This window comes from Parus major, chromosome 1 (genome assembly GCF_001522545.3).
Source record: "Parus major isolate Abel chromosome 1, Parus_major1.1, whole genome shotgun sequence".
Taxonomy (NCBI): Eukaryota; Metazoa; Chordata; class Aves; order Passeriformes; family Paridae; genus Parus; species Parus major.
The window spans coordinates 69,385,525-69,412,146 of NC_031768.1; the positions used below are offsets into that span (position 1 = coordinate 69,385,525).

The following is a 26,622-nucleotide window of genomic DNA, read 5'->3' on the forward strand; positions in this document are numbered from 1 at the left end:
AAGGGCCAACTTGGAGAGGATTCTGTGGATTTAGAGTGGAGAGTTTCACCCCAGTGCTCTCCATATGATCTGTGTACTGCAAATGGGGGCTGGCTGAAGCTCGCAACACGTCTTGGCCTCCATCAGCTGCTGCAGGGTGATTCTGCCATGGGTACAAGGTGATGCAATAGCGTGCTGCCAAGCCAAATCACAGCCTGTAACAACAGTGTTTCCTCAGGGCTTTGGTGAGGGCCATGCATCCATTGGTTTGTTGATGTGGCTGCTAGGCTGGCTTCATAGTTACCAGAACCACTTGTTACCAGCCGTGGTCATACTGGCCCATCTTTGCCCCAGCTGCTCAGCTGGATCAGCTCCACTCTTTGGATCCATGTAATGTGTGATCTGAAACAAGTCAGGTGGTGTGGTTCTGGCCCCCAGCTGTGGGCAGGAGCTGCTTTAGCCATCAGTCACCACAAGGACATCCATGGAGCTGCTGCTGAAGGTGTATGGCACTCTTTTAACCTTTCCACATCCAGGCAGGATAAAAAACTTGAAGCTGCATGTGGGCAGAGCTCAATACCCCATGTTCTCATGGGCTGGAGAGCTGGCTGCTCTCTGTATGCTCCAAGTCAGCCTTGCAGGGCCGCGCATCCAGGTACATTTAATCCTTATTGGGCCAACATTTGGCTGGATAATGTCAAATACAATTTATAGAGAGGGAATGTTACTCTGTGGCTTTCACATGTGCTTTGGAAATACCTGGAGGAGAGCTTGTTGCACTGAAGAAGGTCTGGAAATGCTAGACCATGGCACAGCATAAGAGCTCAGCTTCTCTGGAAAGCTGGCTGTTGCTGAGCCCTCAGCAAGGACTTGGTACTGCTTAAATTCTGGCTGTCTGCAGCAGGAGTCACCTCTGACAGGTAACTTCTGGTACCTCCCAGCCTGCAAGTGGCACAGGCAGCACTTCTGTCTTCGTTCCCCTGTGGTTTGTGCCTGGTGACCCTTTGGTGTCCTAGTAGTGGGTTTTTATTAATGGCTTGCTGAGTATTTACAGTAAAATGCGAAAGAAGTGTGATTTGGGATGTCTATTTAAGCTGGATCCAGAGTTATTAAGGAGCAGTGTTTGTAGACGCTGACTCTGCAAAGAAAATGCTGGGTTTTTTATTTTTGTTTTACTGTTTATATGCCTCAGACACTTCCTTGTGAAATGCTTCAGAGATTTCCTTTGATTACATTGCAGCTTCATTATCAGTAATGCCTGTTTGCCTTTTAAATTAAAAAGACCTCCTACTCTGACCTCAGAGTAAAACATTCCTGCAGTTGAATGCTAGATAACAAAAAATAACATCTCCTCTTTGTGGATCGAAAGAGAGAAGCCAGCAGAAGCCCCTCATTGCTACTTTTACTGTTCTGTAGGAGGGCAAATCTCTCTCTGATGTCTCTGAAGTCCAGAGGATGGAGATAGAATTGCTCTCTGAGCCAGTTGGGCCTTTCTTCCACAGCCCTGGGATGTTCTGGGTGTTTGAGCACAGAGTTTTGCTGAACCCTCAGCCTCAGCGTGACTTTCATTTGAGATGATTTGCATGTTTTAATTTCGAATTCATGGTCTGAAATGATGGTCTTTTTAATGTTCTCCTTATGCCAAGCCTATGAGCCTATGCTAGATATGTCTCTGCCCACTGTATAACTTCTAACAATTCTAAACTGAAAAAAAACCCCACTCTAAACCGAGGCCTGGGGTTGTTCTGGGGGAGTGCCCTCATTCAGCAGGGAGTATCTGAGGAAGAACAATAGGTCTCCTCTGGCCAGTTACAAAGGTGTGGCTGCAGCCTCTGCCTGATGTATGGTTCTTGCTCTTTGTCTGCCAGGACTGTGATCGATGCTGTAAGCCTTTAAGCAGTGTTATGTTGCATGAATGGTGAGAGATGGAATAAATCCTCAGGAGTACCTGCTATGTCCTAACAGCCAGAGAGGGATCTGCGAACGCTCTTTGCCAGGTGATACTTGGGGAGGAGCCGTTGTGCTTGAACCTCTGATTCTTCTTCAGAACACACATCAGGGAGTTTGAGAGCCAAGAGACTGAAATGAAAATCAACAGTCTGCTTGTAAAGGATTTGGTGATTAGGATTGATCAAAGCTGGAGAGGTCTGCTTCAGACCTTTCTTCTTGCTCTTTTTATTTTATGTTGATGTGATTTTCAATGACAGAAACGTGTCAGCAAGAAACGGCAAACTTTTGTGTAAGTTACTGTTTGAAATGATTGGAAGAGATCAATTATTATGTTTTAATTCTAAAATATAAAAAGATAGAGAAGAGTATCCTCTTTTCCCCTCAAAATTTTGTACACAGGGAAAGATGATAAAGCAGAAAATTCCTGGTCTTTTACCTTGTGTTTAGCCACATGGGATATTTTGCAAAACTTCTCCTCCCCTCCCTCACTCTTTCCTGTCCCTGCTGTTGCAGTGTGAGGACAACACAGAATAATGCAGGCCAACCAGAGTTTCTCAGGCTGTCTTTAGCAGAGCATGTGGCAGTGGAAGCAAAGACTGAACAAGGATTTACCTGCTGTTTCTTTTGTAAAGATGTATGGGTAGGAGAGAGGCTGTGGAGTTGAGGACAGAACTTCAGCCTAAGCCTTGGTGGATTTTCTGGTTTAAACCAAGCTGTACAATGTACCTGTGGCTGTCTGCTGCAGCACCACTGTAGGGTAGAAGAACCAGTGGTGCTACACCTGCAGGCAGTGTAGTGAGGGCTTTGTAGGTGTTCATATGATGATAGGGAAAACAGCTGCAGCTTTCTTGTCCTCTGGGCTTACCCATGGACGCTGAGTACCTTGCAGTGGAGAGCCAAGCTTCTGCCATGAGCTCCTGGCATGTTTTTGACATGGGGGTAGCAGCTGGGAAGTGTGCTTGTGTGCTTTAGTTGTGTCATCTCTAGCAGTCCTGGTGAGGCTTCACTAGGCACCTCGGTTCTTCCTTCTGGAAAGGGGAATACAGAAACAAACCAAACTATTTCAAATATCTGTATCTGACTGAATTCTTCATAATCTAGAAGGGCAGTGAGTTAAAACCAGTGGCAACTTAGTGTATTTGCCTATTTGGCATGCTTCAGCTGTGTATCTCCTCTAGAAAATAGTTAACAAAACACAAACAAGAATTCAGCTTTTGTAAGAGAAAGAGGGCTCTGAATTTTTATTTTCCTTTTTTTTTTAAGCTGGGATATGTGTGTGTTTTCTCAGGGAAGATCCAATTGTAAGAAACACCTGCATCCACTTTAACCTTCCGGTCTTTGTGATCCCTGCTTTTGCCACCAGTCAATTAGTGGACTCAGGAGAACATTCTGGGTCAAGCTACACCAAATACCACAAATCCTCATTAACACTAATTAGTGCTCAGTAGATTAATTGGTGGTGAAGCTCATCTTTTTTTAATTACTTGAGCAAATGAGACAGCAGGACCTTGTGGTCAGCTTTGAATTATTCTGTTTGTTTTGATGCACCTCATTTGAATGTGTAAAGCCAGATGTTTGTTGCCTAGATTTAAGGGCTGTTTGCTTTTGTGAGGGATGAGAAGAAGAGAATACAAAAATAAAATGAAGGTCTCCATTGACACCTTAGAGCAATTCAGATAGGAAGATGGAAGAGTCATTGTATTCATGGAATTGAGCGCATTGTTATGAAATAACATGTTGCCTTTAGTTTACCTTTTGATTTGTCATTCTCTTAATGAATTTGTGTGATGTTGCTAGCACAGATTTCCAGGCAGGCAGAAGTCATCTTGACCCTCTTATGAAGTCATCACAAAGGTATTCCTGGCCTGAGGTATTCTGCATTATTGATAGCAACTAAATCTGATTTTAGCTGACTTGACTAATGATTTTTTAAATCCCTTTTTTTTCTTTTCATAGAAACCCTCAGAATCTGGACCTTTTAATAGTTCTTGTTTTAGTCAAGTATTTTAGTTCAAAGCATTTTGTCTGTGTCCTTTGTCCTTTGTATCATTACAGATAGATGGTGCCTCTCCCTTACCCCCTCAGAGGTCGCTGACTAACCAGCTAAAGCATATTTCATTTTTCCCTCGCCATGTCACTGACTTCCATAAGAATGTCTGGGTTTGTGATTTCTTTCATTCTGACAAGATTTTTGAGTTCCTGAATATGAACACAACTGTCCAGTATTCAGAGTGGGATTTCATGATCCCTAATCCTTTTGCCTCAGTGAATCTGAAGATGCCATCCTTAGACCCCATGGGAGTGTTTAGCCCTGGTTCAGAGTCAGTGGAAAGCAGAATTAAATCTGAAAATCATGGCTAATGCTTGGGATTGAGTTACAAGCAATATTTCTGTAAGCAAGGCCTAACCTGTTGCCTGTGAGTCCAGAGTTATCATTACTTTTGCACCAAAGTGTGAGGCAGACTGAGAAGTCTTCACTTTGTTACCTGTTAGCAGCAGGCAGAAACCTTTTCTGAAAGCAGGAACTTGGTATGAGTGCAAACAGGTAATAGTTAAGATAGCCACTTCACTTTCCTTTCAGGGTTTGTGCTGGGAGATCTAATATCTGTTGGTAAATCAAATACTCGTGCAATTCAGAACTGTGTTACAATACCTTCTGTGTATTAAAGGTTTATTATATAGTACTTGACTGATCTTGACTTGCAGTCTATTTAGTCATAGCTCAAACTACAAGTGCTCTAATTCTACTGTGAGTTTTTCTTTCTCTGCATAGATACAATCCAGTATAATTTCCCAAATGGGAAAATCAGATGTGACTTTAGTTTTGAACTTGTTGATTATAGTTAGCAATATTAAAGATAGCATAGCTTCGGCATTCATAGAGCTGCAGTGTGTCACTCCTGCTCAGAGGTCCCTTGACAGCACTCTTTCCTCCACACACTGAATGCAGAAGCCTGAGGAGCTAAGCATTATTGGTCTGCACTTCTTCTATTGCTGCATGGTAGACAAGCAGACAAAGAATTTTTCCCTGTGCATTTTTCTGCTGTGGTTAATTCCATTCTCGGTGTAAGAATTTTGTGGCAAACATTGCTTATTTGTCCCCTACAACAAGTATTTTTGATTGGTTTAAGATTCCTTTTTTTTTAAATCACCCTCCTACTGAGATAGGAAGGACTCTTCCTACATGTGCTTTACCTGCAGAACATAAACAAGTATTGCACTTCTGTCATTCACAGGACAGCAGTGTGTTCAGACAGTGTTTCACTAAACAAACAAGTTACCCAGCACTCTTCTGCAGTCAGCAGGAGGTTGTAAAGCATCACTGGTTTGCACATGCGCTGGTAGTGGCTGGTTCTGCAGGCTGTCAACTTCCTAAGCAAGGGAGGTTAAATGTTAGAGAACTCTCATGTCTTGCTTTGTGCCTTCTGTTGCATCACCCTTACCTAGTGATTCTTTGTAGTATGTTTTCCATCATGCTGCCTGCTTGGAGCAGGTAGAAGCTTCTTTCTGTATTTACTTGATTTTCTTACAGCCAGCAACTGGTCTTGGTTTTTTTTAAGCAGTTGGATCCTCCAAGATTTTTAGAAGCTTTCATGCTGTAACCCTGGTTTTAATGGAAACCTGTGATCCTTTCTTCCTTGAACACATGCAGGTCTCATGAGCCAAGAGTTGTTAGAATTTGACAAACTCAGTTGGAATCAATACTTCTGTTTCAAAAGTTTATTACCCACTTCTGTTTTATGTTGAGGGAATACTACTGACTGCAGGCAGGGAAACCAAGCTGCCATACACATTGCAGGTATGATTCTGTGGTGCCAGGAGAAGGAAGGGAAAGAGACCAAGTGTCTGAAAATGCTGAGTTTGTAAAGATTTTGAGGAGGAGTCCTTAGGTTTTACAAGCTTTTCCTTTAGATGTGTGAACTTTGAGATCACAAGGAAAAAGAGAAGGATTCCACCTTTTCTTTTGTGGACACCTCATTATGCACTGAACAGAGGACTGTGAGCCAGGCTATTATCCTAATGGACTATTAAGTGGAATATAAGCCTGCATGGCTGGATTACATATTACAGGCATCTCAGAGATTCTTGAGTTACTTTCCTGATTGAAGCTAGCAAACTGCTTTAGTGAAAGGGAGTTGTTTGTTTTAAACTGTTGTTAGCATGTCGACAGCAGCAGCTGCGCTTGCTGGGATTTCCATTTCATTCACCCAATGCATGTGAATTTGTAATCTAACCCAAGAGAGATACCAGCACTGGCATTCAGGTGTGTATCCATGTTTGCAGCATAATCAGTGGAATTGCTCCTTGTGAATAAAGATGTGAAAGAAAAAGCAGACTGTGAAAATGGAGACAGAGTGTAAATGTGGGGCAAGTGGGATAAAGGCACTGCAAGGAGCTGTACCAGCAAACAGATCCCTTCTATGCACTAGCTCTATCTCAGTGTTAGGAATAAGGGTGAGATGGAAAAAACCGACCAGTTGTGGAGAACTTTGAACTAAAGTAGACTCTAATACCTTTCTGAAAATAATCTGATATTTAAGTTACTTGAAGTTCCAATGCAATGAGATTTGAAGGCCTACGTTATTTTAAAACCCCATTGAACTCAGTGGGATCCATGTACATAATTAAGTGCTTTTAAAGGCCAGTCACAATTTTTTAACTCTGGGCATAAAGTTCTTGATGAAATAAGTATTGTGTTTTTTATAAAAATTGAAGTGGAGAGCAGCTCTAATAATTCTTGTAGGTACATTAAACCTGTTGTAAGCGTACTGTGTTTTTCACCCTAAGTTTGTATTTTCACTTTTTGTAAATTCAACAGGAATTTTTTCATGCCTCTGACAAGAACTGTGCTTCTAATAAAAGAAATAGGATAGAAAGTTTTCTTTCTATATGGGAAGTTAAAATGGGAGAGTTCTTTAGAAGGCAGAATTAACAATGGGTCCAATCTTTGGTTGCTTCAGGCCATTGTGCAGGTGTGATAGATGCCTTCTACCTTGTGCTAAGCTACAGTGCTTTGCTCCTTCTCTCTAAGGCACTTTGTGGATGCTGTGCTTCGTGTGTATAATTTTAAGGAGAAATCTTAATGTTCCATATCACCCCATGTCAGACTTCTGATATGGTTTGTAATAATTTAGAGGCATGAGGCATTCAGAAATCACAATGATGGTGACATTAGGAATGAATTAACCTAAAGTAGACTTATACAAAGTGTCCTTAGAAAGCAGGAGTTCTCTCAATGTGCAGTGTAAAGAAAGAAAATTCTTCTTCATGCTATAACCACCTTTAGTACTGACAAAGTCAAAGCTGCCAAGTACTTTAAACACAGTTGACTTTTACTTGAAAATTATCTGGTTACTCACTGGTGTGTCTTCTCTCTTTCTGTCTCCCTTAGCGTGAACGAACGTGACCATTTGTTAAAAAGGCTGGGCAGGAAAACTCCTCCGAGCCTTTTCCGTGCTCATTCTGTCCAGCAAAGTGTATCACGTAAGTAGCGGCTCGCGGCCCCGTGTGTGTTTCACAGCGCCAGCCCCGCGTGAGGAAAGCGCAGGGTGATTATTTTTTAATTAAATTGTAGGTAGAGATAATCTAGCGCCGAGGCTGAGCTGCCAAGCAAGACACGTACATTTGGAAGTGGAATTAGCGTATCTGGCCCTAGGCAAGGGGAGCTCAAATGTGGTTAATTCCCTAGGATCCAATCAACAGGCCCAAATGATAAAACCCCAGTATGCAGGTTCTCTAAAGGTAGAATTCTGATAGTCTTAAGAACAGTCTAAAAAATCAAAAACTCTGCATAAAACAAACATTGTGATAGAGCCTAGCTTTAACAGAAATTATTTATGTATAAAATGTCATATTAGCTGTGGTTAGCTGAGAATACAGTGATGTTTCAGGGATGCCAATAGGTTTCTGGGTGTTGCTGGTGAGGAAAGCCATGGCCTGCAGAGCTGCTTCTCTCCTGTCCCTCTTGATCCACTTCTGGGGGAAGAGAAGGAACGTCACAAGTGACTACTACTGCTGCTTCAAGTAAATGGCATTTCTTGCTGATGTAGAAGTCATCCATTTATTCATCTTCCTGTGTCTGCTGGACCTGACAGGTTTTTGTCAGTGTTTTAATGGCTTCCACAGTATTTAAAATCATCTCTAGCAGCTCTCTAGGCCAGATGCACTGAAGGACCAGGTCTTGAGGGACCAGGGAGCCCTTTCTAGTAGGAAAATGCAGCCTCTCCTGTGATGAAACTGGTGTTTTACTGGTGTTGTACTGCTGCACACAGAGCAAGGGGCAGATTTGGGGTTTGTATTGCCATTGTAGAAGGAAGTGACACCCCTGACTGCTTAAGAATCACAGAGGAGTCAAATTTCATTGCTGGCTGTGTCTCCTTCTGTAGCAGAATTGTTATGGCTCAGGTCATGGAGGCAGGGCTGAGATAATACCTGAGGTATTCTTATTTTCCATGGTATTTCTTATTTTCTGTGTGTTTCCTAGAAGGGGTGGGACAGTGATGGATCTGATAGTCTTTGTCCTTGATAGAGCCTTTGGAAGGTGGCTATCTCTGTCAAGGGGCGTAGGGTCTTCAGCAATCAATCCCATTACATCTGTGAAGAGAGGACAGTGAGCAGAGCAGCCCTGTGGACCATATTTCTACAAGGATTTAATCCTTTGTATAAAGGAGCCAGGGATGCTGATAGCAACATGGCTTTGGGCATGCAAACACACTCTTTGAGGAGAGTCCAAAAGCAATGATTGGCAGAAGAAATCCATAAAATGCACAAATAAATGGCTGTCAAAATAGTCTGCTGTGGAGACTTACCACAGTCTGTGAAACCTGTGAAGCAGTGCAGAAAGGAGATGCACCAGAGGTAACTAGTCAGACTTCATATGTGCTTTTAGTCTCAAAGAACACATCATCAGGTTGTTAGTAGATGAACAGCTGTTGGGAAAGAAAAATGAGATCAAAATAAACCCTAATTTGGATAACCAGCTTCCCTGTAAATGCAAACGATTAAGTGCTAAATGAGTCAGGCCAATCAGGACAGGCTACAATCAGCAATCTGTTTTTCATGTGAACATAAATTTTGACTGTGAAGCTGTTAGGATTGAAAGATGATTTTGTGATGTATCCATGACTTCTGTCTTCTCTTGTCAAGTACTATTTTCCAGTGTTGCATAGCTGCTATATGTACAAGGCCACGTGAAATCCAGGGAACATATGTGCTGTTTTCACAAGCTTGAATTGTACAACTGTTTACTAAATGCTAACGATCTTCAAAGCAAAAAGTTGATGAATAGGGCAGTAGCCTTGACATGCCAGGCTGGTATCTTAAATCACACTACAAGTACTCTGTTTGAAGTCTTGAACTGTTCATATGTTTCCACCAGGCCCTAAATTCCCAGGCTGTGAAGACCAAAAATTACTTTTGTGATTTCAACTCAGAATCTCTTGCTTACATATAAAGCAGGAAAATGGTTTGCTTAGTTATAGCTGACAAAAGCTTAAGTAAATGAATTGCCTTGATCCAAACAAGGAATGAAAATGGGATTAAATTTCGTAGCACAGATTGTAAAGATGCAGTACTGGGTTGGAAATTATTTTTGACAGCAACCATTTCCAATGTTTTGGGAGGAAGCAATGTCCAAACAGCTTTGTTTCTAGTTACATGGAAAGGAGAAAAATCTCACAGGGTGTTTCTGGGCTACTACTGGTGGTGAATGGTGGGAGGAAAGAGATGACTGAGGATGAGATTACACAGCCCTGTACAAGAAGCAGAAGATCACTCTGTGTGTTTCCTTAGCTCTCTGTTGGTGAGCCAGCCCTTCTCCAAAAGCATTAGCACAGCACAAGACCTTAACGCATGATGTATGGCTGGGGTGCTCCCATATAGCACCAGGCTCTTGCGGATCTGGCCCCCAAAGTAGGCAACAGAGCCGCACTGCCAGTGCCATGGCAGTGCCATGTGGGAGTGCCAGCCAGGATTAGTCTCTCAAGCACCTCCTCTCATTAGAGAAACTGGCTCAGACTGGCTGCCTTGGAGAGTAGCCCCTGCCCATTTAGAAAAGTACATCCTTAAAGTAAAATATTCACGGCTGTTTTTCTTGCTCTTCGTTTTAGTGTTCCTGAATTGTGTAGAGCTGTCAGAGGCATGAAATAAATCTGTCTCTGGCTGTACTGTCAAAGATCACGTGGTTCCTTTCTACCAGTATAACTTCTGGGAAGCTTATGAAAACTTAAAAAAAAAATAAAAAACCACACACAAAAAGAAATGGAAGTGTGATGCTCCTGTTTGGATGGCATTGTCAGGAGACTTTAGTGGAAGAGTTGCATATGGTTGTCAAGCCCAGGTGATAATATAAAACCAGCTCAGTGCAATCTTGTAGGCAGTGCTGCCAACACTGCTCCCTAGGCTGTGTTCACTTCCTGGTGAAGGTGCCTGGTGAAATTGGTCATTCCCTGTTGCCATCTGCTTTCTGAAACCTCTTAAGAATGAGCAGGAGATGCTACCAGGCTCCTCTCAGATGTGTCTTTGGACCCTTCCCTTCAGCTTCCTTTGTGGCTCACTCTTGAGGGAAGGAGCAATAATGATTTCCAAAAACTCCCCCTCAGAGGGTTTGCTGGCAGTGAGGTTTTCTCCAGGTCTCCATTCAGATTCTTGCCTTTTTTATTGCTGTGACTTTGTGAGAGTAGCACATCCTTTAGACAAACTCTCTAGATGTAAAAGATGGCTCTTGACCTCCTCTGTCCTCCTGCATGACTGACCTGTGTCTCCTGTGCCCCCAGAGCATGGGAGGGGTACCCTCCATCTCTTAGGAAAGTTCCACAGCATCCCTCTAGAGTGGTTTCCCTCCTGTAATGCCCCTGCTGGTGTTCAGTTATCATTTGTCTCACTGTGCTCTTTAAAAATGGAGCTGAGTCCTGCTCTGGTTAAGCACAGCTTTGGCAGAACTCCGCCTGAAACACCGATAGCCATGCCTGAGTGAGCATTACTGCCCTTGGCCCAGGCCTCCTATGCTAGCAAAGAAAATCCCTCTTCCTTTGACAGAATATGGTGATTTCATAGAGTAAATCTGAATGCAGAGCATATGGTTTGCACCTTATTAATCAGTGGAGAAAAAGCACCTGTCATCTGAGGTTCGTTTCACAGTATGGGGGCTGACAAATAATAAATAATAATAATGTGTTCATGCTGAGGGCTCTAATCTCACCATTTATTCTCCACTAGCAGACACCTTCTACCTTTCACTTTTCTGCTAGTGCATTTTTATTAGAAAAACAACAGGGGAGCTACTTGGGATGCTTTTTAAACTCTTTTTCCTCTTATCTTGCATGTGTTTGAAATATAATATACATTCTGTATTTATTCTGCTTTTTTCTAAGCTACATATTTGTTAACTGTTAAGTGCAGTTGCAATCTTTTAGCATCAATTTAGGAAAAAGAAATAGGAATGATTGGTTTAGAATTTGATGCTGTGGCATCTGAGTGTTTTCTACTTGCAAATACCAGTAAGTATTTGCAAGTAGAATACTTTGGTATCTGAGACTAAAGACATGGGGCCATTTGTCAGGAATTCCTCTTGGGTCCTTAAGAAAAAATAAGCATGGTCTATCAGAAGACAAATTAATTATTTCTGTAAGCATTAGTCAAACTGTTCAAGATTTTAGGCAGCTTTCCCTTTTCCAGGTTAAATAGAAGATGGTTGCTGGAGAAGTCAAAGCTGAGTTAGCATTCACTTTTAAACTGGTAAATGTGAACTGCGACATCACAGCACATCTTAAAAACTCTGCAGAACCAAGTGTTTTGCCTGAGACAGAATCTGGCTGGTCAAGTGATACCACAATATTGTTTTTCATTATGTCAGAGAGTGCTATCTAAGAAGTAATATTTCCTAAAACAGATTTTAAAAAAAAAGTCCCTCACATCTCCCCAACTCCCTAGAAATTTTAGTGGATTTGAATCTGGGCATTTTTCTCCAAAGGCAAACAAAAAGATGCATTTTGTACTTTGGACTGTACTAAACCATAATACCACTGCAGTATGAACTAGTGAAATGCTGCAGCAGATGAGGGTTCTGATGGGCTGCCAGTAACAACTGCAGTCTTGCTGGCTGGCCTAAACAAATCCTGGGACAGACAATTTGGGTGTATCAGAGGAGACTGCAAGGAGTGGAAGGACTCTAAAATAAATCCCTGAAGTGACTAAAACTGTATGTTTTCTCCTCTCTTCCATGAGGAGATCTTCTGGAATAAAAAGAGCCCTCTGGACCGTTTCTGGTCCTGGTCTTGGAAGCTGTTGTCCATGAGAGCGCTGCTGAGTTTGCCCAGCGTTGCTGTCTGTGTTCAAGGCACACACATCGAGGTGGTTGCTGTAGCCCAGCCTTGCACAGACCAGAACAGCCATTGCAGTGAACAGAAAAAGAGTGCATTAAACTAGAGACCTAATGGGAGACTAGATTTGGATCTACTCATAGAATATCAAAGCTCTAAGAAAACCCAATAGGATGCTTTTGAAATTCAGTAGATTGCCTGATAAACCTGGTACCAGTGAAACCTTAGATTTGATGAGAATGTGAATCTCTTAACAAGTGAGCCACACTGACAGATATTCAAAAGTGCGCCTTTCCTCCATTAATAAAAAGTCTCAGACTATAAATGTCCTTCCTCTGTGAGGGTTAGGTGAGTTGTGCCCAGAAGGCTCCGAAGAAATGTGCTCCTTCCTTGGGCTGCTGCAGGACAGCTGATCAATGAGGGCCTTGTTCCCAAGGCAGGCTCATAGGTGTGGTTTTAAAACTGGAGTTGGGGGAAAAGTTCAAACTTCTGGAAAGTTCCCTAGTAACTGACAGATGGAAACTTCCATTGTTTGTGGATGGGGTCTGGAAACAGTGGAAATGTAGAGCTGCTTGGGGAGTGCAGATGGGACTCAAGCATTTGCAGCATTTTGATTCCACAAGGCACAGTCAGCTGCCTGAACAGCTTGAAGTTCAATTTTAATTGTAATGTGAATAGAAAAATGTAATATGAACTCATCTTCCTGTATAGAGAGCTACAGGAAAAGTCTGAAATGAACTGCCAAATGTTGAGCTTCAGCTGAGAAGCTTCGGGGTCACAGCCTTTCCCATGACATATGCACAAAACCCTTGTTGCTGGTAGTCCAGGATAGATGAAGGACATGCAGATATAAGGATACCTCTGGTATCATCTTAGATCATCTTAGCCTGAAATTTTTTGCTGCATTAAGGTGTTTCCTATTGGTGTGAGGGAGGTGAACAGGTTCCTTTGGCTGAATTTTGCACTGGTGTTGCAGAGTGATTGGGCTGCCTGGCTGTCTGCAGGCCTGTGCTAGCCCTGGGAATAATCAAGTCATGGGAAGATGCACCCAGGACTGACTTGTGTGGTCAGTGCTGGGTTTGCAGTAGTTATGGCAGTTGAAGACTCTACTACACTGGATAATCTCATGGATAAGTAAATATGGCAGAGCCACCTCGATGCAAGTTGTGTAATGGGACATGGGCTTCAGTCTTCTAGGGCTTAAGCTTGTGGTCTTCGACCAAGTTGACTTATCCATGGAGAATTTAGCCAAAAACAGGATGCTGGCCCTTCACATGGAACAAACTGGAGGTGTTTGTTTAAGTGTGAATCTACCCCTTTTAAAATGAAAGCCTGTTTTGTACATCATACTTCCTTTGCAATGATCCAGTATGGACATGCTTTTTTTCCAAAAGACTGTTTGCACTTTATGAATGTATTCTGTGAACCTTCAGCAACAGGCAGGAAAAGCTGTGCCTCTGTAGCAGTATGTATATTGGCATAGAATCACTCAGGGAAAATAAAATGGGATGCTGGGATGATTGGTCACGTAATCAAATCAAGGTTCCTGCTGTCCTGCAATCAGCTCTGCGAGGGAGATGTGACTGGAGCAATGTGACTGTATTTCTGTTTGAATCCCCTCCACTTACTGGCAAAGATTTTCCTGTTATGCTTGTGACTCGGGGTGTCAAGAAATCTCCTGTCCTTTTCCATAGTTTTCCATTCAGAATTTTCTGAATGGGGCCACATCTGCAAGTCTGTCTGCTGTTGCAGCATGTTGCCCCATTAGCTTTTTGTGACTGTTTTACCAGCATTGTGGTGCTCTGCAGATGCTATCAGAAATGTCACTTGCCTGTCCACAGTACTTTAAAAGAAATCAGACAAGTGGTTATTTTCATCTGAGCAGTTTCTAGGGAAACCCCAGGATTGTGCTAGCTAGCAGGATTAACAAAATAGACACCTCCAGAATGTGTGTTTGCTCTATGCAAAATATAAGTGACTGGCCGAGAGAATCAGGAGTTTCACAGTGTCATTTGTCAGATGCCACTTGAAAATTTGTTAAAAAATCCTGAGGGGAGTTAAGGGGAAGATGTGAGAAAAATCTGGTTGTGAGCTAGACATTCCCACCTTTCTCCAGAGAAACTGCTGGTATCAAGCAGACTACAGAGGAGTCAAGCCAAAATGCAAATCTCTACTGCTCTGTCAAGTCTTTAGAGAAGCTCTGCCACTATGGGAGTACTATGGGAGTGTGTTCAAATCAATCTGTACCTTATTAGGTTAACTCAGAGGGCATTGGTGACTGTGTGCACTGACCTGGCCTGGGCAGGGGAGCAGAGGGACAGAGCTGGCAGCAGATGCCCTTTCTGTGCCACATGGGCAATGCAGTGCGCAGCTCTGAGCGTCAGAAGCACAGCACAGAAACTGAGATGGGTGCAGTCTCAATTACATAACTTCAGTGATGCCTGAAACTGTTCCTAAAAGTGGTCTGTGCTTTTGAGCTCAACTCCAGTAACTGATTTCTTTTTTCTTCCTTTGCTTTTTCAGATGGGTATGCATTTTCTCAAGAAGAACACGGTGTTGTTTCCCAGTCGCAAGTTGTTCGATCCTACGATACAACCAAAAGGAGAACAGAAATAGAATAAATTATTCTTTACTTGATGGGTGGTGGGAATAATGGGATTTGGATCAATGCATCCACTGTTAACACATTCTTGACTAGGTTTGGCGGCAGCAGCCAAAACACCAGAGAACTCATTTCTGTGGCCTTAGCCAACAAGTTTCTGTAATCTCCCTGCAAACCTTGAGTGCATATTGTGGGGGGAAATCATTGTTTGACTCAGTCGCAAAGCTCTCTGCCTAAAGTTTTGTTTATGTTGTTATGAAGCATTTGACTGTGCTATGTGAGGTGTGAAATTAAAAACAATGTTTTACCACTATTTAAGACATCAGCATAAGGTTGTTCTGGGGAAAAAGTAGAAAATTTATGTTCCATGAGAAGTCAGCCTTTGCTTAATTGGAACGGGGTGCTGAGATTTCCTGTTTTGTTACACACAGACCAAGTGCACACAACTGCATGCAGACTTTACTCCTTCTTGTATTCACTGTTTACTAATTTGGCTGAAATTTTCAACAGACCATTTGGCGTGAAATTTTTGATTGCCTCACAGTTTGTAGCTAAAAATGCTTATTTGCCTTCTTGTGACAGAACAAGACAAGATAGCAATAAATTACTTAGAATATTTCTTGCCCTTCAAGATTTAGTAGGGTTCTATCTTAGCTTTCTGGAACCCAACTAATTGCTTACTCACACAGCCAGGATGTGGAAGTCAGAGCTTGGCAGGGCAGCAGTCTTGAGTGCATGGCATTGTACACAAAGATGAACTCAACTAGGTGCCTCCTCATAATGCTTCATGATGTATTTGGATGTGCACTTCAAATCCAGCCGGTGGCTTCCCTCCATCACCCCACTCCCAGTTTAACAGTAGAACAAAACAGTGAGAATTTTAATTTAAAGGTATCATCTTGTCAGATATGTTGATAAGATGTACATCTGCATAGGAGGCTGATAGTGTAACCCTAAAGAAGCCTTCCTCTGGCCAGGTAAGGGAGATTTGCAGAGGGGGGCAGGAAGGGATTACACATGTGCATGCACACACATGGACACACACAGAGCTGGCCATTCTGAAGAGAAGACCTGCTGTTTGTTTGTTCAGCCAAACCAGTCCTTCTTCTAGAAATGATCCATCAACAGGCTTCCCAAAACACTCAGACCCATGAGCCCTGGAAGGAATGCTGGCTCCATGGCCTTGCTGTGCCAGTGGGACAGACATGCTGCTGCATAAAATTAATTTAAAATTTGGAATTTTAAAGAAAAAAAAAAAAAAAGGCAAAAACTGGGGCATAAGTTAAAGCTGAAAGAGCTCTTAGAAAGCTTATGCTGTCCTCCAGACAAGTTCTATTAATTTTAGCCGCCAAGACACGTTTCTGAACAGTATAAAGTAAATACTGTTGTGTTTAAGCCAGGCTTCGTGGTTAATGTATATACTACATCTGTGTATTTGAAAAGCTGGCGTTGTTTTTTGCCCTATTGACCATCATCCAGAATTTTCTATTGATTTAAATATATCCAAAAGCAATTTGAATATGAATGTTTATGTTTAGCAAAGGAAAGGAAAGCTCCAGCCTGGCCTACTGGTTTAATCTTCCTTAAGGGTTGTGAGTAAATGCCAGCGCTCAAGTGCTGTAATTCAATTTCCAGTGCCGTCTCAGAGGTTCCGAGTTCCCTTCTATTTTAGAAAAGGCAAATTTTGCTCCTGCAGTGCCAGTCGGGATTGGTCTTGGATTAGGCTGATGACAAAGAGGGAGAAGTCATCACCTTTTTTTCTGCAGTGCTAATGAGACAATTATGCAGTAAGGAAAACGTGCAAATAATTTTGCCATAGGCATGAACGTCAAGGGGCCAAGTGTGGATGTATGTATTTTCTGGGAGAGGAATTTTGTTTAAAGACACAGATACTAGTGCAGTGAATAAATAAGGGGGAAGCAAACCCAATCCCAGGAGTTTTTAAATCTTAATGCTGATATAACCTGTTAAACACTTCCTTTTATTTAGAAACCAAATCTATTTAGGAAATGTGTGGTGTAAGCCTCTCCTCAAAACCGCTAATTGTTTCTTCCTTTTGTAAAAACACAAGGAAAATTAACTTCCCACCAAGGCAAAATGAGATCAGCTTAGTCTTTGTACTCTAAGCTACACGCCAAACATTGGCATGTAAACAATTTGGAGGCTTTTCATGAGGCTGCAGAAAGAAAAACTTTTAAAAGCCTTTGGATAATGAAGAATGGCAAGTAAATGTGTTAAGCAGAGAATAGAAGGGATCCCAGAGTTTTTTCTGTTCTTAACTTAGGGCAACAAAATTTTACAGAACATAATGAAAGGTGCTGGGGAGGAGCAGCTGTCATCTGATGTGATTTATTTTATTAGTGCAGACTATGGGCTGTATCATTTTGACCTCCCTGTAAATTGAGGTCAGTGTGTGTCACAAACAAAAACCCTCCCTAGTGTGAATGGTGGCTTAGACTGTGGTACGTGTGTTGGTTGTCAGCTCAATGGGAATTGCACATGGGATTTGTCACAGGGCTATACAGTATGTGACACTGGGGCTAGTGGGTCAGACTTTATCATCACTGTATGGCCTTAATCTCTAGCTGAGTTAATTCTGTAGAACCCACCCAGGTCAAGACCTGGCATTCTTCTTGTTCTTTGCAGTCATTACAGGAATTGATGTATTTAATGTGCCGTAGACTGGGTGTTGGAGCTGCTTGTCTTGATGAGCAATGGTGAGGTGTATTCGGGTGCCGTGTTAGCAGAAGGAGAATGACAGCTGCTCTGCATCAACAGAATTCCTTGTTCATTAGGGCAAATGCACGGAGCAGTAACAGCAGCCTTTGAAAGTGCTGTGTGAAAATATTATCAGCTAGACAGGGTATTGGAGCAGAAGGAATGGGGGATTTCTGCGTGACTGTCCAGGCTGAACTGCTGAGGGTTCATCAGAAAAGGCCTTCCTGAGCCGCTCTCTGCACTAACCAGAGGGAGATGGGTTTGGATGTTCAGATGGAAGTGGTGATTTTCCTGCATTAGATTTGGCTCTAGTTGCTGCTTTTTATAACATCATAATCACAGCTTGCATAGAAGCTGCTGCTCCTTTAATGATTGCCTAGTAGCAATTTAAAGCTGGCGAGCGGGAGCCTGAGCTGCTCTGAGCACTGCTGAGAAGTCTGTTGACATTTTCTCTTCCTTGACAGGGCTTCAGGTCTTGCTGTAGGGAGCTAGAACGGGAAGTCAGTAATAATTTGTCAAGGAGAAATGGCGAACAACCAATAAAAGTATCTGGGACAAACTAAGCTGCTAATGTATCTAAAAATGTGTGTAGAGTTAACGTGAACTATATGGGCTGTAAATTAAGATAACAGTCAAGCCTCGCTAATCTGCAGTTCACTAGACTACACACCTCTTAGTGCATGCCAGAACTGTGCAGTCTCTTCCCCTGCCTCAGCCAGCAGCTCTTAGCAGACGCTGCAGGGAAGTCTTCTGTTACCAAGATTACATTATTTTTTACAGCATGTACTGTAGTGTGTTTGCTGGGAGACAGTCATAAAAATAAAATCATAAATAAAGAAGAGAAAGCTTTATTTATGTGAATATGTGAAATGTGGGGACGTGGTCAGTGGCCACACAGGGTACAACTTGGCCCTCTATGGACAACCCAAGAGCCCAAGAGGTGCAGTCCTTGCACTGTCCCTGTCCTGCAGGCTTAGTTTGCCCTTTTGGGCTAACTCACTAAATCTTCTGTTTTCACATTAACTCCAGTCACCAGTGAAGATAAGTGATACTCTCTATACATTCTCTCTTGGTTTTATAAATAATGACTTAATTTAATCTTTAAATGCTCTGAGGAGTGTACTTCTCACAGCTCAGGTTTGAAACAGAGCAAGGCAATGAGTGGGTGCTTGTCCCTGAGAAGCACCTTGGGTTTGTCAGATTTCTCATTAGTGTTAAGCACTGAGGTTAGTTTTGAATCATCACACAGTATCAATGCCTTAAACTTCAATCAGGTTGCAGGAGAGCTCTTTGTGTCCTGTTGAGTCTAACAAGAAATGGTGATGGTATGAAATACCTGAGAGGTTGGAGAGGAGCTGTGTCTATGCTATACCTGGTGTATCTGGGTAGCAGTCTGCTTCTAAAACGTGGCACTGACCCTGCACGTTCCTCAGACTCCAGACAGTTGGACCCCTTCTGTCGTGTCAGGAAGGATTCTTGTACTCACCTCTTCCCAGTATCCTATAGATACCCAAGGGAGGCTTCACTACATTTCAGCATCTGTGACCAGAGCTGTGTGTCCAGAGAAGGCCACAGGATAGGTCAGTACAATAGGTGACAATAAAATAAATCCATATGGGTACCATTTCCATATGTAGCAGTAAGATTAATGGAGGCTTTGAGCTTTGTTGGAAAATGAAAACCAGAAACTGCCCTGCACTGCTTGGCCACACAAGTGAATCCCAAAGGTGATCGCTTCTCAATGACCTGCAGGAAACCTAGACAGCCTGACTGAGTTTATCTGGCCAGGAATGTGCTTTTGGATGGGCTGTCTGGAGAGGTGAAGGGACTGGGAAACAAAACAGATCGGCCAAGACCACTACTGCTGTTAGAGGTTAGTGAGGGGAGGGATTCCTCAGGCATCCATGAACAGCTGTGATAAAGCTGATTTCTTTGGTTCCTTCCTGTGGCTCTGGGAAAGGAGCAGAAATTACCTCCTGAAGCTGAGTTTCTCTTGTACCAAGCTGAATCCTGGGCTTGGAAAGAGTCCTTGCCAGAAGTGTCCTCTGCTTGGCATACTTCGGCTCTAGCAAGTTGTTTCCTGGGTTATGAAGATTGCTAAATTGTTTCTTGGTTTATGAAAATTGCTAAAAGGTTTACTGGTTCCTCTTTGCCTCATGGACTCACCAGAACTGAGCACTGGAATTATTTCAGTCCTGACTGACAGTCTGTCATGAAGAGTTAGTGGGACTTCTGCCATGGTGTTGCTCCTGGGCAGGTTCTTGTCCCTCAGGCCAGTGCAAGGGGCATGTTAACCTGGGACCTGGATCTCTTTGTGATTAGTGTATGAAGCCCAGGGGTTGTTTCATTTGGATTCTTGGCCTGCTCGTTTGTGGTGTGAACTGAGGGTAAAGTGGCTGAGTACTGGTATTTATCCAAAGCCTTCCTTTATGTATGAAGAAGGTGAGATAAGTTCTCCTGAAGTCTGCCACAAGAGGTCCGTTCTCCTTCAGCGTCTTTGTAGCTATTAAAGAGAAACAGAAGTTGGTAAATGACAAATTCTGTGTGGGCAATCCCAGCTCTGGGCAATCACTCAGAATTCTAACGATGAAGAAATGTGTTAATATATTGCCAAACTGTCACTACGCATAGCTGTAAGGTCAGCACCCTTGTAATTATGGAGCAATGAAGCCAAGGGGAAAAGCCAACATTAACAGAAAGACATGATTGTTTTAAATCCTAACTACCTTACTGGGTGGTTTCCTGCGAAGATGTTCCAGATGTTGTCTTGGCATAAATTAATCAATTTCAAAACATCTGCAGGGTTTCTTAGAAAACATGGAGTTCACCAGACAGTGCATATGCTCTCCTCTGCCCTTCTGGTTGATATGTTGATTCAGAAAGGGAATGAGGGTACTTGCTGTTCTTACTATCAAGAGTTCATAGACTGGAAAGCTGCTCAAAGTTGTTGCTCAACTCTTTTTTATTTACTTTTTTTTTTTTTTTATAAAGAGCTCCAGTTATAAAGCAGTGGGGCAGCCAAGCCCTCTGGGACTGTGTACATGTGTGTGCTGGAAGAGTTGTCTGACTTGAAAACCTCCCCCTGTCCCTCTTTCTGCCCCCAAAGTGCAGCCCATTGCACTGGGAGGTCAAATATTCAGTGTCTTGAGTGACAGGGTCTTTAACAGCATCTTTTTCATCAGTGAGCCAAGTCATGTGCCCACTTGTCTGTCATATCTGTACTCGAATTGCTTAAATATTGTTTCAGATGGAGACATTTTAATCTGGATATGCAGAGAGGAGTGATGCTGTGGGGGGATGTTTAATTGGCTCCCAGCAGAGCAGCAGTGGTGTGTGGGTTTTTTTCCTCTAGAAGTGTTACCATTTTCGGGTCCTATTAATGTCCTCTGGTAGTTTAAATACAGCATTGCATTACAGTGGAGTTTGTTTCCCTCCCAGACTGAATACAAATGAAGGTCATTTACTTGTATTTTTAGAAGGTTCAGAAAACTTAGACAATTTGTAGCTTTGAACAGCATTGTTGACTGTTGTATGTCTGCACAAAAATATTTCCAATAAACCTTTTATTAAAGCAGTCCTGTGGACCGAGGCTTGTTTGTTTTATCCCCCCACAAGCTTTGCAGCAAGAGTTCAGTGTTAAATACATTTGAGATTTAGCCTGCAAAGCTGGTGAATGGATTATTTTTATTTTTTCACGGCCTTTTGGGTGTGTTTTAAGGGCCTGCTCGTTAGAACAAGGCTTGAGTTCCTTTAATAGGTCTCAAATCAGGCCCCAAATGCAAGGCTAGAATGGCAAAATATGAACTGGTAGTGATGAGCTGACAGCAGGTACTGGTATTTGAATAGTGTCTTCAGGGGGAAAACTATCTTTTTATATGAGCTGGATAGGGAGAGATTCTTCTTCAAATAATACACTTGATCTCACCAAGTGAGAGTGATCTCTACCAAAATAAAGCTTAGAAGTCTTTTGTCCCAATTAAGTCACATAGACACAGCAGGGGAAAATTAAGCCCTAAAAACCCTCCCTTCCCTCCTTACTTGCAGCTAAATTTGCAAGAGGCTTTTTTAACACTGGCCCTTCAGGCTCCTGAGTCTGGGGGGGAGCACGGTGTGACAGTGCAGGGAGGTGTGAGGTGAGGCACGATGATTCCCTCCAGAGCACAGGACAGGCTGTTCCTGCCCGCTCGGGAACATCGCATCGCTCTGCTGGTGGTGCTCAGCCCACGGTGCCAGAGCTGGAGAAGTGACTCTGGAGCTCCCTGGCCTCAAGCAAGAGCAGCAGCAGGAAGCACCACACGAAGGCTCTCATGTCCCAGGAGCACTGCATCCACACGCACCAAGGGACACTTGGCAGTGACTCGGGAATGGGACTCAAGTTCCGGCTGAAGTTAAGTTTGCAGGAAAGGTTGGCCTTGATTTTTGGTGACCATGGGGAGCATGCACTATAGATCCCTATAGAGAATGAAAGGGTATGAGCTTTAACAAAGAGATCCTTTTGCCTAAATATTAATAGATGCTGGAATTAAACAGATTTTATCAGGAGCAAAATGCATATTTATATATGGTTTGGCTAAAATTTTTCCCCCTTAGGGTGCCATAATTTGAGGAATAGAATTTTTTCTAATAGATTGCTGGCAGAACCAGTTTTTAAAAGCGTAGAGAGACTTTTTTACAACAAATTATTTCTGGATTTTTTTTTTAATTACAGAACAGAAAGAAGCTGTAAGCCAAATCTCCCCTCTTCCCTTAACAATTCATTGCTTGAGCCCATTTCAAAACATTTTTATCCCAAAAGCCAGACCGGTGTCCGCTTTTCCTTTGCAGGGAAATAAAAAGAGAGTGATGAACTTGTGTATCCCTGTTTTGCTGCAATAAATGCCTGCTCCTTCTCTGGGCCTCCATAGCTGCAGCCCAGCCTGCAAGCATGTAGCAGCAGGAACTGAGCTGTTTGTAAAAGCTTCCCACACATCTGGGCAATCAATTATGCCAAAATAAAATTGATGATAAACCTAAATAAGCCTTATTCAGTTGGTGATGGGAGAATTGGATGCTCAGCCCACTGCTCCCTGCACTGTCGTCTCTTTTACAGCGCACTAAAAAGGGAAATAATTCTCAGAATTGTTAAAAATAATGGATTGCTGCTTAAACCCCTTATTAGGTATATTAGTTGACTAATCACCTCCGAGACTTTCCCTCTAACAGTCTGACAGGCAAGGCTGTGAGAGAGCCTGGTGCTCATGTCCCAGAGCCAAATATTTGCCGGAGCAGCTGCTAAGTCTGTTGACGGCAGTCTTCAGTGCCTCATACCAGAACAAAGAAGAATCAAAGTCCCTAAACCTGTAGATTAATGCTCAAGTCTGAAATGGGAGCATTAAAAAATAAAAGTGTAACTGAGAAAGGTCCAGCTGAGGAATGTTAAGCAAGAAGATTTCAGAAACATAATCCCTTTTGGTGAGTGCTGCTGTGGCAGTCCCCGGTCACCAGCCCTCCCTCCAGCACCTCGTGCCTCTTTGAGTTTCCTCAGCATCTGGGGTGCAGCAAGTCCTTAGAAACCTGGAAGGAGCAATGAGTTTCCTCCTCAGCAGAAATACAGGACTGCAGAGAAACGAGGCTTTAAAAGTCCCTGAAAGACGCTGCTGGTTTTTGGCTGTCCTCGCTGGGCAAGGAGCTCAAGGGCAGATGGGGAGGGGGCTGTGTCCCAGGCAAGGGAATGGTGAGACCTTGCTGCAGTGGCCATGGCCAGCCAGGACGTTCACCATGGGGAAGCTCATGTTGCATTTTTCCTGCCATGACTCTCAAAGGACAGTGGGGTGATGTCGAAGAAGCCGTCGTGGTTCCCCTCTGTATTTCCCTTGGTGTTTGGTGCTGCCCCTGTGCAGGTGTCACGTCAGAGTGGTGGGGCCACTGAGCTTCCTGGGTCACACAAAGCAGCCCTCAAGGGAGGAAGCTTTCAGGGCAAGCTGGTACTTCAGTCCTGCAGTGGTGAGTCTGGGAGCCTCAGCTCTCACAGCCACCTTGTCTGGTGTCTCCTTGTAGGCACTGACATACAGCCCCATCAAAAATGTCCAGCACAGCTGTCACAGTAAACCAAGACAGCTTTGTTGATCCTGTGGAGCTGCTGGTACTTGTTGGTATCCAGTACAGGCAGCAGGAGCACCCCCCAGTCCCTCAGGAAAAAAGGCCTGGAAGAAAAGGACTGTGGGCTGGGTTTGTATATTGTGCTGGTTTTGTAGCTGTGCTGGTCCATCTCACTCCTTCCTCTCTCCACACTGGAAGGAGCTGCCTGTAAGCTCCCTAATACATGCCTTAGTCCATAAAAAGCCACAGTGTGATCCTAGTGCCAGCTTTTGGATGTGCCAGGTATCAGAGCTTGAGCTGCCTACTGCTCTCATAGCTGCTAACTAAATCCTGTGGAATGCCTGTCTGTATTTGCCCATCCACAGTGAGGGTGGCACATCAGCTTTTAAACTGAGAGCTGATTCTGACTGCACGGTAGATATACAGCAGTCACTTTTGGTTTGAGAATCTGAGAATCATTTTTTCCCCCATAATGAGATATTTACAGTCACGCATAGACTGTCTGATTGTGTGAAGTCAATAGGATTCTGTCTCTCAAAAGCAAATATTGAGGGAATTAGCAGCTGCATAAGCCAATATTTACCATTTGGGTATTGAATCACAGCAGAGACTGCACAACATGCTGACATCCTCATCTTGTCCTGCAACAAGTCAGAGCTGCCCCAGTGCCAGAGTCTGCAGCACCAGCAAGCTCTGGGAAGTTTGTGGCCGAGCTAACCTCAACTTTCAGGCTCTTCCCAAATCTGATGGAAGGATGTTGGATGTTGGGTTCAACATCCCAGGAAGTGTTCAAGGCCAGGATGGATGGGACACTGAGCAGCCTGGTCTAGTGGGAGGTGTCCCTCCTGCAGGGGATTAGAACTAGACTATCTTTGAGGTCTCCTCCAATCCAACCAATTTTGTTATCATCCTGTGAAGCTCGGTATCTTGGAAGGGAGATAGGGATGTAGTTTTATTTTATTGCTTCACTATTCCTGTTTTCTGACATGATGCCCACTTGCCCTGGTTTAATAGCATTGATGGGATCCAAAGCAGTGCCTTCCTACTTTATTGTTTTCAAATTAACCTAGAGAGGCAAACCAGGGTGGGCCATGCCCTGAGCTGGTTCAGCATTAAACATGAGGAAGGCTTGATGGAAAGCAACTTATCTGTTGAATTAAACATTTTTAAGCTTGATGCATCACTGTTTGCCCTGATTTTGCTGGAGGTTTTCTGAAGGACTGATAACAGCCAATAGGAGACTATTGACTTGAAAGTAAAGGATTATCACGTTTAGGAGAAAGATGTTATTGCTATTATTTCTCAAGTGTTTGAAATCTCTTTTTGCTATTATAAGCCTTAACAGTGTCTCTGCAACAGCCTGTGATGGCAGACAAGATTTCGAGGTTTCAGGTGAGTTTTCTTTTTTATTTCCTGGTGTGTTTTGGACAATACAAACAGAAAGCAACGGAAAAAATGTCTTTGGTGAGCTGGATGTGCCCACCAGACCTTGCTCAGTGCAGAAAGTGACTGCTTTGAGTTGTTACCTGCATGGCTTCATCTCATCAGAAACAGCCACCAAAATTGATTAAATTAAAAATATTGTTATTGTTATTGTTACTGTTATTTAATTAAAAGTAGAGTCAACTAACTTTTGACAAAGACAGGGGCCAGTACAATGCTGGAGGCATTTGCAGTCTGAGAGCTGTGACTCCTGTTACACTCCAGAGAGGTTTGTCTCCCCTCTTCTAATGAAAATCAGGGAGTAAGAGGATACTCAGCCTCTTGCACACCTAGCTACTTTTCAGCCATGCCTGGTGGAATGTTTGCTGCCTTGCTCTTGTCTTTGGAAGATGTCACCTTTGATGTTAAGTGGGAAGGTATTTTCCAAGTGAAGCTGTGCCTCTGCTCATGAACCAGATGCCCCAGATGTTCCCATCCAGCACAGCTGCCCCCACAAATGGTCTGGCCCAGCAGGGACAAGCAGGAGATGGAAATGACACAAGGGAAAACGTTGTAAACCAGCCAGCATGGAGAAGCCGGAGAAGGTGAGAGGTGCAGGGTCACAAGTCAGGTGAAAAAGGCCTGGGGTCAGGTCTGTGTGCTGAGATTTTCCAGGTATAAAGGACGAATTAAGCCAAGCGATTAGGACAGCATTTCTGTGGGCAAATCACAAAACCAGCAAGTGTTGGCACAGGAAGGGGAATCTCTGCAGCAGGGGGAGCAAATCCATCCCTGTGCCAGGGCTGTAGGATGGGGAAGGGGGGAAGCTGTGTCCTGGACTGGGTGTCCCCCAGGAGATGGGGGCACTGGCACACCTCAGCGTGCTGGAACAAGACATCACCTGTGCCAACCTCACCTCCAGGGCTTGCTGGGAGGCCAGCACTGTACATAGAGTGTTTGGTGCAGAGCAGCCACACCACAGTGTTGGCTCACCTGAGGCCTTCTCACTGCAGCCCACACTGGTATTTTGTGGCACATGGCCCAGCACCATGGGCTATCCCCATTGCTGAGGCACAGGAGGCTGTTACAGCTCCAGTGAACATTACCTGGCCATTCAGGCTGCACAGAAATAGTCACAAGGATTAAATGCTCTCCTATGGGACAGGGGACACTGGGAGCCTCCAGGGTGGCCATGGAACTGGCTCCACTCAGTGGAGATGGGGAAGGGGAGAAAGGATGGCATAGGCTTATGTGATTTGTTTAGTCCATTTGCAAGTAATCCCGGGCAGGAAAATGTTGCAAATCCTGCTGGGGACAGAGAAATATTACAAAGGGACCTACTGAGAAGCAGGAAATATGAGGAGGAAACAATAAAATGAGATTCAGCTTGAAAAAATAGAAGGGAATATATGTGGGGAATAATATTTAGTAATAACTTCAGTGGGAGGAAAAGCAGAAAATCTGGAGGGAGAAGAGCTCCAGCAAGACCAAAAGTGAGCAGCAAATGAGATATATTGCAAGGGAGGTGCTGAAGTTTATGTGCTGAGCTGAGAC

The 26,622-nt window shown here is 43.4% G+C and overlaps 1 protein-coding gene across 2 annotated transcripts in view; it reads left to right on the forward strand.

Annotated features, from left to right (window-relative positions):
- Positions 1–21,142, forward strand: part of ATP8A2 (ATPase phospholipid transporting 8A2) — a 311,266-nt gene extending 290,124 nt beyond the window's left edge. For both annotated transcript variants that reach the window (XM_015640721.1, XM_015640731.1), the window contains 2 exons: positions 7,322–7,413; positions 14,772–21,142. In XM_015640721.1, the coding sequence (XP_015496207.1) occupies positions 7,322–7,413; positions 14,772–14,869 (190 nt within the window). In that variant the 3' untranslated portion in view covers positions 14,870–21,142. The remainder of the gene's footprint in view (positions 1–7,321; positions 7,414–14,771) is intronic.
- Positions 21,143–26,622: the final 5,480 nt, after the last annotated feature.